The 11,754-nt window shown below is 57.1% G+C and overlaps 1 protein-coding gene across 1 annotated transcript in view; it reads left to right on the forward strand.

Moving 5' to 3' along the window:
* Nucleotides 1–11,754, forward strand: part of RBM19 (RNA binding motif protein 19) — a 123,276-nt gene that overhangs the window by 94,752 nt on the left and 16,770 nt on the right. The window contains exon 23 of the mRNA XM_007468563.1: nucleotides 8,149–8,269. Coding sequence (XP_007468625.1) covers nucleotides 8,149–8,269 — 121 coding nt within the window. The remainder of the gene's footprint in view (nucleotides 1–8,148; nucleotides 8,270–11,754) is intronic.

The raw sequence follows: 11,754 nt of genomic DNA on the forward strand, positions 1-11,754 counted from the left end.
GGGAGAGGGGGGCGTGGACACAGCCCCAGGCCCACCCCAGTTGGGGTAATGCTGAGAGTTTCGTAGGGGGGGTCCCATCAGGCGTCTCCGCACCCATGGCCTTTGCCTTGCAGATTCCGCTGAAACAAGATGAGTGGTGGGAAGAGGTGACGATGAGCAAGACAGAGCTTCTTAAGGCAGGGACAGCCGCCTCCTCACTGGGTGCCCAGCCGCGGTGCAGGTGCCATAAACGGCGATCGCCATCAGACTAGCGATGGATGGTGTGCACTCCACACACACACACACACACACACACACACACACACACGTTTGCTTATCTGAGTGCAAGGAGCGCATAGAGTATAGCCTCCCCGGGAGCCCCGAGGGTGTGCAGCCAGGGTCTGAAGGGGACATGGCCCCATGGAAATGAAGACTCTGTGGGCTGTGTCCTCCCTAGACAGCCCATGCTCTAGAAAGGCAGGGCTGCACAGTGGTTAGCAGCATGGCCCGTGGAGTCAGAGCTGCCTCCTTCCATCTGCGTGAATGCGGGCAAGGGGCTTCATATGCCCACAGCCCAGGCTGCTCATGTCCACAACCAGAAATGATCTGCGCCTTGAGGCAGCCATGAAGATTAAGTGGAAAGCTGTGTGCCAAGCACTCACCACAGGCCGTGGCACAGGGCACCAAAGGAGCAGAGGCAGCGGAGTGGCCCGGGCCCCGCGGGGCAGAGGCGCTGTGCTTTGAAGCCGAGGTATCAGTTGCTTTTTGTCTCCTGAAATGTTAACTGGACACAAATCCATGAATTGGGGTGCTATCCCCACTTGTCTGTGTTAGGTGTGTGCACTCGTGCTTGTGGGTTTTTTTGTTTTTTTGTGTTTTTTTTGCGGTACGCGGGCCTCTCACTCTTGTGGCCTCTCCCGTTGCGGAGCACAGGCTCCGGACGCGCAGGCTCAGCGGCCATGGCTCACGGGCCCAGCCGCTCTGCGGCACGTGGGATCTTCCCGGACCGGGGCACGAACCCATGTCCCCTGCATCAGCAGGCGGACTCTCAACCACTGCGCCACCAGGGAAGCCCGTGCTTGTGTTTTAAGTGCAGGTTTCCCGTAGTTCCTATCATCAGGGCCCAGGGGTAAAGGAAAACGTGTTTGAATCCTAAGCCTTGCATTTCAAGGCATGGATTTGGGCTCAGCCAACACATTTGTGGGCTGAGACCCCGGGATCAGGACAAGCCGCCCTCCTCCAGCTAGCAGGTGTGCCTCCCTCATCTCTGGGTTACGAGCAGCCCCGCCGTGTGCCCATCTGCTGGCTGCGTCCCTCTGTCCTTCCGTGTGCCCTGAGGCCTGCCCAGCCCCTGTGGGGTCAGAGTGGGAGGCCACGGAGCTCCACTGCTCTGAGAAGGCCTCAGGTTCAGATGTCCTTGTTTCAGATTTATTCAGCGGTCAGGACCAGTTCCCCAGGAAAGGTAACCAGCCCAGCTGAGCTAGACAGCCTTCCTCCCTCCCAGCAGCACTAAGTAATCATCATTTTAAAACTTAACTACTGGGAATTCCCTGGCGGTCCAGTGGTTAGATCTCCACGCTTTCACTGCCAAGGGCCCGGGTTCAATCCCTGGTCAGGGAACTAAGTCCCACAAGACGTGCAGTGCGGCCAAAAAAATAAATACATAAACTAAACTACCAAGGGCAACATCACAGGTTCCGGGAATCAGGCCCTGCCCTGCCGGCCGCTGGGTTAAATGAATAGTCCTTATCTTATGTATTCTCAGCACCGAGAAGGTTGAAGGTTGAAGCGTCTCCACTCTGTAGTTGAGGAAGTGGATACACTCAGAAGTCTCCCGCCAGATCAGAGCCAGAAAGCAAAAGGCCGTGCTTTGCGACCCCCTGTGGAGCCCAAGGCCATTCCCGGCCCCTCGGCCTCACTGCCTTGTCACTTCTGGCCCATGGCCACCTGGGTCGGTCCTCTTTTCCTAGTAGCTCTTTTCTCTCTCCCCGAGGTCAGAGGTGGCGCGTCACCTTCCTGTCCCCTAGTTTAGTCCCCTCATTTTGGCCCATAGTGGGTCCTCCAGGGATGTTGAGTTGAATTGGACTGAGCTGAGTGGATGGATGGGTGCAAAGGAAAAGACATCTATTCATCTGAAAGATTTTAGACACCACAGCCCGGAAAACGAGTCCCTCTTAGAAACGAGTTTCTCTTAGAAACGTGCCCTCAGCTCCACAGCATCGTAAGTCGGAGGGGCCCAAGGTGCTGAGTGGAGGCCCACAGTTGAAGTTACCGGTATTGTGCAAAGAGCCCCACTTTTTCTGGGGACCAGCTCTTCCCCAGTGGAGGCCAGAGGTAGCTGGAAGATTTGCTGGGAGCTCACTTACAGGAGTCCGGGAGCATTGGTACAGGGACAAAAGTGTTCTCCCCCTCAGAGCACAGCATGCTGTCCACAAGGAGACGATACAAAACATCCCAGGGCAGCAGACTGTCCTCCCAGAAATCATAGGCCCCTGTTTTTCAACCACCTCAGCAGAGAAGGAGCTGAGCCCCCAGCAGGCCCAGCTGGGCCGCTGCTCCCGTTCCCTGGGCTTGGCTGCTGTGCTCTGAGCCACGTGGTCGTTCTTGGCCGCGCTTCCTCCAGGATTCAGGGGCACAGATGGTTTAGGGCAGGTTGGCGTCGTCCGTGTTCAGGTGGATTTGGCGTCTGCCGAGAGATGCAGCCCTCCCACTCGGCGAGAGACAGCAGAGGGGCTGAGAGATGCCCTGGACGTCTCAGGACAGGAGACCTGGCCTCAGCCCGGCCCAGGAGCCATGGCCCTTGGGACGGGAGTCCTGCCAAGGACATCAAATGGGCTTTCGTTGCCAGGAGGCAGAAGCCCGTCTTCCAGGGAGAGCCGCAGAAAGGTCAGGCCCGGCACTGAGCTGGCAGCCTTCCGGTGCCTTCCCTGTTCTGGAAAGGTGGCTGCCAGGCCTGGTCACAGTCTAGCCGGCACTGGAGGCCAGGGCTCTCGGTGCCCACAGTTGGTGGCTTAGGTCAGAGGAGATGAAAGAGGTGTGTTTCCAAGACAGCTGAGGCAGAGAGCCGGGTGATGGGGCAGCTCCAGACTCCGGCTAGACGTGCTCAGAGCAGCCCTTGTCGGGCCTCACGTTGTCTAAGACCTGCTCTCTAAAGGGGGCAGCCCATCTGCCCCGGGTCAAGGCAGAGGGACTCCAGGCGACCATCTGTGTCAGCAAACAGAACCTAACCCCAGATGGTTCAAGTGAAGAGAGATTCATGGAGGGGTAAGAAGGGCTCGGGGGGTCTCGCCAGGGATGTGACCCACCCCCACCAGGGCCAGTGGCAGTGGGAGCTTTCGCCACCTTAGGCTAAGGGACCTTGAAGGGACAGGTGAGAGCCTGAGCTGTCAAGGAGGGGCCACCGGCAGGAGCTGTGGTCCTGGAGGGAGGGATCCAGGGAGAAAGTCCCCCGGCCTCTCTGCCCCTCCCTCTAACCTCTCACCGGCGCCTCGCATTTGCTCGTCCTAAATGGAACCCAAGGCCAGGGAGCCCTGGTTATGCCCTCCAGGGGAGCCAGCTCTGAAAGCCCAGAGCGGGGGTGCAGGGGAAGATCAGGAATAACCAGCACGGGCCCATCGGATGATGAAGGAAGTGGCCCCGAAGTGGGCGGGGGGGGCGAGGGAGGGGGCCTCGTCTTTTACAGCATCCTCCTCTTTGTCAAACCAGTGCACCCTCAGAGTTCCGTTCTAGACCTTCAGGCTTCGGCAGTGACCCAGCTGGGCGATCGGGTGTTAGTGGCACAGGTGACTCTTCCCATCCCAAGGTCCCAAAGTCACGCATGTTGGGAGCGGGGCCTCCTGTCCGTCTCTGTGCTGCACCCAGGACTGTGTATGTGTCAGCTCTTGTCCTAACCAAAGGCAGAGCCTCCCACTTGTACAGGACAGGACAGTCGTGGGCGAGACGTGCTCCTTTCCCTGCTGCCCTCGTGGGCTGAATCTCAGGGGTTGGAGGAGCCAGGGCAGTACATCTAAAGCAGCCCTCCATCTCCAGCCGGGACCAACCTCAGCGTCCCTCCCAGTCTGGAGACATGCTTTCACGACCCTCGGTGAAGGTCTCGCTCCATGGTTCGCCCTGCAGATACTTACCGAGCACGCTCTGTCCCGAGCTCTGTGCCAAGGGTAGCCAGGATAGAGGCCTCCCTCCGAGGTTCAAGGTCGAGCCAGGGAGCCCGGCACACAAGCAGGCATTAACGGGGCAGGTGTTCTTAAGGAGGCTGGGGGCGCAGGGCACGCAGAGGACACCTGGCTGCAGTCTGTACGAGGGGATCCCTTCCGAGGCTGAGGGAGATGTTACGAAGGCCCAGGGATGGAACACATAGAGGCTGAAAGGAAAAGTAAGAAGGAACTTGACCTGCATACCAACCTTGGCCTCAGTTTTCCTTTCCTTGAAATGGGAGAATGATGTCTATTCTCACGAGTAGGTTGAAGTCAAGTGCTTAGAGTTCTCTGGAACCCAGGACATCTCTAATCCGTGGTGTGAAGGCCCTTGGGTGGCAAGGAAGGAACACAGGCAACAGAAGCAGGATTCGGAGAGAAGCAAAGGGCTGGGAACAGCTAACTTTCCACTTTCTCCATTGCAGCGCCCAGCACTCCGTGGGACCTCGGGCACCCCGAGATGACCGCAGCCGTAGAGCTGAGGTTCGGGAAGTCTCTGTCTGGGGAGAAGGTGGTGTGGGTTTCAGTGGAGTCTAGTGTAGACACAGAGACCTGGGAGGAAGCTGCTAGAGGAGGGCAGGCCAGAGAGGCCGGGGCTGTGCCTGGAACCTTCCCCTGCACTGGCCCGAAAGCCCCAAGGCCCTGGGGCTGTGTCTCCCCGTCACCCTCCCTGGGTCTCACATATAACAGGCTCTTTGCATGAAGCACAACTACTCGGAATTATCCAAGGCCAATTTTAGCCAGGAATCACAGGCTTCCTGCCTGCGATAGTTTGGGGCCACCACATTCCAACCACTAGGGCTGGAAACACAACCTGATTTCCTATTAACCTGAGGGGACTAGAACCGGGAAGGGTAATTCTGCTGTTTTTGGAGATTCACACATTGTGCTCTAACCTCAAATACAAAAGAGCTTTTGTACCCTACTCACCATTCTCCCCGCTCTTTCGTGTGATAATGGGAAGTTGAGGGCATACATCATCATAATAACGACAGCCAACATTTAGGTGAGAATTACCATGTGCCAGGCAGTGTGGCATCAGACTTAATAGTTCATTGAATCTGTGCATCCATTCTTCGCTGCTGCCTCTCATTTTACACATGGGGAATCTCAAGCTCAGAGAGGTTAAGCAGCTTGCCCAAGATCACACAGCTTGTAAGGGATGAAGCAGGGGTTTGAACCATAGTAGCCCAGGTCCAGATCCCCCAGTCTTAGTTGCCATCCCCCCTCACCTCTTAGAGTGAAAAGCCCTTCCAAAGATGAGAATTTGCAAGGGGTGATGTCAGAGAGAGGCTGGGAGAGGGAATTTTTAGCAACTCCTATAATGAACAGAGACCGCTCCAGGCTTTGTGTGGCACATGAATGGAGAGTGGGTTTCCAAGGGTAAGAAAGAAACACAGATATGACGGCTGGAGTTGGGGCATCTCGCCTGGACTCACCTGCCAGGCTCCAGTACCCCCTTGTTCTGACTCTGACTTAGTTCCTACCAGATGCCACCTCTTGGCCACCCCCATCCGACCGTGTCCGTGGAACCGCAGCCCCTCAGGGACCCTGGCACCAGGATGGAGTACCCGCCATGCCAGACTCCCGACCAGTTTCACTCCCCGCTCTTAAAACCCCAGCTCCCCCAGTCAGGCTGTTTCTCTGCCTCACCAGCTGAGAATGCATGTGTTTTAAAGCTCTGAATGGGCCATTCCGGCTTGGAGTCCAGATGCATTTTTATATCCGCATGGAAAAAAAAAATGCAGAGGCTCTGCTGGCAGTCAGAAAGAGTTTTTTAAATGAACGTTTAAAAAAAAAACAAAGAAAAGAAAAAGTTTCCTGCACCTGGTCCTTCTCAGAAAAGCACGAAGGAGAACAAAAGCATTTCTTTAATTTGGGCCCATGTCTAATTTTTAAAAGATGCATGACCCACCCACCTCGCACCGGTGCTTTTCAGATGCAACCGTCTAGCAAATACCTACTCACTGCCACCCTCGGGGCTGATGGTATGTGAGTCTCACAGTTCGCCCCATTTTACAGGTGAGGAAACTGAAGCTCATGGGGGGGCAGTTGGCTTACCCAAGGTCACTGTTGCCTTCCTAGGCTTAAAACAACAGAAATGTCTTCTCTCACAGTTCTAGAGGCCAAAAGTCCAAGATCAACTTGTCAGCAGTATTGGTTCCTTCTCAGGGAAAATCTATTCCATGCTTCTCTCCTAGCTTCCGGTGACAGCCTGCATTCCCTGCTGTGGATATCACTCCAGCCTCCTTTGTCACGTGCATTCACCCTGTGTCTTCACATGACCATCTCTTGTAAGGACACCAGTCACACTAGATCAGGGGCCCATCGTACTCCAGGATGTCCTCGTCTTAATTTAACTGCATCTGCAAAGACCCTGTTTGCAGATAAGGCCACAACCTGGGGTGCCAGGTTAGCATTTCCACATCTCTTCTTTTGGTGGACCCAGTCCAACCTCTAACAGTCACAGTGCAGATGAGGCCAGAGAGGGACTGGTTCCACTGCCTCTTCACAGCATCAAAGAAGCAAGAGGGACAAACCCCATGGCGCCTCTTCTCATAGCAGATGGCGCCGCCTGCAACCCAGAAGCAGAGACCGAGACGCCACCACCGGCCACTGCTGCTCCCTGGTGCTGACAGCGCCTGGGAGCCCACGCCTTCAACCTAGCACTAACCCGAGGCCTCTGTGCTGAGAGAAATTGCAGATGTCTGTGGTGGCAACACCACCTTCACGAGAACTAGCATCGATTGAGCACTTACTGTGCGCCCCCAGAGTGTTCTGGGCACTTTGCATGTTAACTCTTTGTCTTCTTCTGTAGAACCCTAGAGGATAGTGCTGTTAACATTCCCATTTTACAGATGAGGAAACTGAGGCCAGGGAGATTCATTTAACTTGCCCAAGGCCTCGAAGCTAGGAAGTGCAGGACCTGCCCTGCCCAGGCAGGGTGGCCTCAGAGCCCAAGCTCCTGGCTACCAAGTGCAGTGGCCTCTGTGCACCTCAGGGGTGTTTTGGGAAGAGCCCCAGCACAGAGCCAATTTAGCTCTAGACCTGGTGATGTTTAAGAGGGAACTCACTGGTGCCATATAAATCCATTTGTAGGAAGTGTCCAGAATAGGCAAATCCACAGAGACAGAAAGTAGACTAGCGCTTGCCGGGCGGCAGGGGGAATAGGGAGTGGCTGCAAATGGGTACAGGGTTTCTTTTGCAGTGATGATGATGAAAATGTTCTAAAATAGGTATGGTGGTGGTCACACAACTCTATGAATAGACTAAAAGCCATTGAATTGTAGACGGGTGACTTCTATGATAGTGACTTGTATGTATGGTGAGTTATATCCCAATAAAGCTGTTGACAAAACAAAAGTCAAAAAGACGGAAGTAGGCAGAGTGCGGGGAGAGGTCAGGAAGAGCGAAGAGCGGGAGGCAAGGGCGTGCGCAGCTCCCAGGCCGCTGAGCCCGCTGCGGAAGCCAGTGGCTGGGGGGCCGCGGCAGTGCGGTGGCCAAGGGAGCCTCAGCAGAGGGCAGCAGAGAGAGATGGGGGGCCGGAATCCCCAGTACCCGCGGAGGACGGTGCCGCCCAGTGACAGTGAAGGGCCCCTGTGGTTGTCATCGGGGGGCCGGATGGGCTCGGCTTCCTCAGAGGCACTGCCCCTGGCAGCCGGGTGGGAGGCCAGCCGCCTAACGGGGTCACCGTCCCCAGATGGGATGGAACACGAGAGGGAAGCCGGCTGCCCGGCCCAGGCACCAGTCACAGCCCAGAGAGCGGATGTATTGAGCGCACGGCCGCTTGCAGCACTGTCCCTGGGCACGTAACCCACTAATGGAATAGAAGTACCCATCAGCTCCCTACACCCACCACAGGAAGCAGGTGTCGCGGGGCCAGAGCTGGCCTTTAGGTTTGTGGTGCTGGCGGGTAGGAGACCAGGCTGTCGCGTCTGCCGGTGGGTCTCTGCTCACACGCTGTGTTTCGTTCCAGAGGGCCTTCAACGCCCTGTGTCACAGCACCCACTTGTACGGCCGGAGGCTGGTGCTGGAGTGGGCCGACTCCGAGGTGAGCCTGCAGGCCCTGCGGCGGAAGACGGCCGAGCACTTCCACGGTAAGAGAACTGCCGTCCGCCGGCCGGGCTGCGGGGGCCAGGTTCCTGGACCTCCCTCCGTCTCCTTCACATCTACCTTCCGCCATCCACACGCTTCTCTGTGCCAGTGGGAGGTGCTGACCCGAGTGGGTGGCATTGGTGGCCTCCATGCCCTTTTGGTTTCCCAGTCAAGTCAGGTCATTGGGAGGCCTGGCAGGAAATCGGGGAGAGGAATAGCCTGGGTGAGGGTGGTTATCCCCCCGCCCCCCCTCACTTCCTGCCTGGTTGCTGCCGGCTGGCTGTCATTGCCCCCAGAGGCCACAGCTCACATCCAGTGGCTCTCTGCACCCAGCACTCTCTGTCCAGGGTCCAGTGGCTGACCCAGGGACCACTTGCCCCGATTTCCCTGCGCCTGCTACCTGTTTACTGGACCCTCCTCAGTTATCCAGTTTGAGCGCCTTCCGCTTCCTGCCCTGGCCCCGATGGTCACAGGACCTAGCTCCACCTCTTATACCTTGGTGGCATCACACAGCCTCGCCAGTAATGCAGTCCATCCCCAGAAAATACTTAGCCCCTGCCATGTCTCAGTACGAGGAGTGCAGCGGTGACCTCGGGGGCCTTTGGGTCCAGGTGGAAGGGGCTAGGTCCAGAAGGACCTGCCCGCAGAGGTGACATTTGTGCCCACAGGAGGGTTGCCCAGGGTTGGCATGAGTGTGACACATCGAGAAACGGGGCGGCCAGTGTGGCTGGAGAGGGCAGCCAGAGGCCTAACACGGGCCTCACCTTCTCTAGCACATTGTCTAGAAACAGCATGGAAGCCCTTTGACTCTAGCCCCACCTGCCAAACCCTTCAGAACACACCCCCGTGCCCACCTCAGTGGCCTTCCCTGCCTAATCCTTCCCCACCACACCTCCCGTGGAGGTCACTGTCTCCAAACGCCAGGCAGGACTCTGTCTTTGCATATGCTGTTCCCTGTGCTCAGAATGCCTTGCCTCTCAGTTTTGCTTTTCTCTTTTTTTCCAACCTGGCAAGTGCCTCTCCAGCCTTTAAGGCCCAGCTCAAATGACACCTCCTCCAAGAAGCCTTCCCTTTCCCCACCCTCCACCCCCAGGTATCAGTAATGGCTCCGTCCTCTGCTCTCCCACCTGTGTTCCTAAACCTCCTTGCCACGTCGTCATGTATTTCTTTATTTTTTTATTTTTTTTTTTAATTTGGTTGCACCAGGTCTTAGTTGTGGCAGGCGGGCTCCTTAGTTGCGGCATGCACGTGGCACCTAGTTCCCTGGCCAGAAATCGAAGCTGGGTCCCCTGTATTGGGAGCGTGGAGTCTGAACCACCGCTCCACCAGGGAAGTCCCCGTCCTGTATTTCTTAACGATTCTTCTTGCTGGACTGGCGCCTCCCCCAGGGTGGAGCGCACGCCATCGTGTGCCGTCATGTCACCTCTGTCACTGATTGGTTCATCTCCGGGCCCCCGTGCCAGCCCGGGCGAGTCCGAGGCTGGGGAATACATAAGCAAAGGCAAACGAGAAAGCAGAGCCATCAGGGCTAAGTACACAGTCGCAAGCACACAACTCAGTAAGTCCCCAAATCCTGCCGTGCAGGAGAGCCTATCCTTATCGACAGCCATTGACCGGCCTGAACACCCATCGGCAAATGTTTGCGTAAGGGACTCTCCCGTCCCCCTGCCCCCCCACCCCCCGCCCCGCGGGGGGTGCAGACTCAGCAGTCCTGCCCTGCGTTGGAGAGTAGCCCCCTTCAATAAACTGAGCTCCAGAGACCGCATTTACTGCCTTACCCCAGCAGAAAGCCTCGGCTGGAGGTGTTTCTGTGGGATTGGCTATCGCCCCCTATCAGCTGCAGGCCAAGGCCCAGGCAGGGGCAGATACAATAATAATATCAGGAAGGACAGCAGGTTGTTTGCGTACATCTTCCCATGAATGCCCCAACAGCCCCGTGAGGTGGGCCTGATTAGCCCCGTTTTGCGGATGACAGAACTGAGACCAGCCGAGCATTAAAGGGACTCATGAAAGCTACTGTTTATTAAAGGCTTCCTCTGTGCCGGGCCGTCCTCTGTATGTGACACGCGTTGTCTCTTTCATCCTCACGGCAACCCTTCCAGCCATTGGCACGGCTGTCTACATTTAACAGACAGAGAAAGAGGTTCAGCCGTGTGCCCAAGACATGAGAAAGCCTGGAAAGTGCACAGCTGACATTTGAACTCTAGACCAGCTCTAGAGCCCTCCACCCAGCCCTGCCACAACCCCACGCGTGGCATTATAGTAGCTGATGCCACTTGTAAAAGCCTTGGGCCTCCGTTAGATCTAGGGTGTGTGTGTTTACCGCACGGCTTCCTTCCTCCTGAATCATCCAGACCCTGAACCCAGAATGTACAGGGTCCCTTCCAGAAATGGAGGGGATGAATACCAAATCGTAGTGAGGAACATAGGTGGCCCTTTAGAATTGACACCCTGCGATGTGCATGTTACCTTGTCCCCATTTACAGATGAGGGAAGCGAGGTGCAGAGGTGAGAAAAGGCCCCCCCAAGGCCAGTGCTGGGTGTCACAGCCCAGCCATGTGTTTGCTTTTTTTTTTTTTTTTTTTTTTTGTGGTCCGCAGGCCTCTCACTGTTGTGGCCTCTCCCGTTGCGGAGCACAGGCCCAGTGGCCATGGCTCACGGGCCCAGCCGCTCCGTGGCATGTGGGATCCTCCCGGACCGGGGCACAAACCCGTGTCCCCTGCATCGGCAGGCGGACTCTCAACCACTGTGCCACCAGGGAAGCCTCTGCACTTCTTTTGAGTCCCCTTGAGGGGACATTCCCCCCCTCCCCCAGGTTCTAGAAGGGGCCCCCGGCTCTGAGCTAACCAAGTGTGCAGAAAGGGAGCCCTGAGAGACCCTCCCCGGCACCGCGGGTGGATGTCAGGGTCCCAGCAGGGAACAGAGCTCACCCCAGGCCTGCCACGCAGAGGTGGGGGCAGGATGTAGAGGTGAAGGGGCAGCAGGAGGAAGTGATGCCCCTGGGGTCCAGGGAGAGCAGGGGCCTTGGGGATGGCCAGCTGGTCCCCAGGTTTGGAGGGATGCAGCCAGTGCCAGGGCCCTGAACCAAAGCAGGCAGGGAGCCAGGCAAGATACGCCTGCACCCCCCCGCCCCGCTCCCTGTGCTGCTGTCCTCCCGGGTCTCACATTGGCCCATCCGTCAGCCAGAGGGCCAGGCTCCCCAGTGACGGCTCCTTCCAGGGGATGGAGTAGGACGGGGGAGGGATTGGCAGCACCAAACAGAATATCCAGCGTCTGTGGCGACCCACAAAGGTCAGAGCATAGGGCGGAGGTGGAGGGGTGTTTTCTGGGGGGCGGGACCAGCAGTGCCTGGCTTGGCGGGGATGTGTTCCGTCCAGAAGGGTCACTGGCAGACATGGCCAAGTGTCAGACCTCTAGCTGTGGCCTCTCCTGTCTGGGACGTGAAAAGACAGCAGAGAGGTAGCCTGCAAGTTCGGGGCCCAAAGAG

The sequence above is a fragment of the Lipotes vexillifer genome, unplaced genomic scaffold, assembly GCF_000442215.2.
Source record: "Lipotes vexillifer unplaced genomic scaffold, Lipotes_vexillifer_v1.1 scaffold573, whole genome shotgun sequence".
In the NCBI taxonomy this organism is placed as follows: domain Eukaryota; kingdom Metazoa; phylum Chordata; class Mammalia; order Artiodactyla; family Lipotidae; genus Lipotes; species Lipotes vexillifer.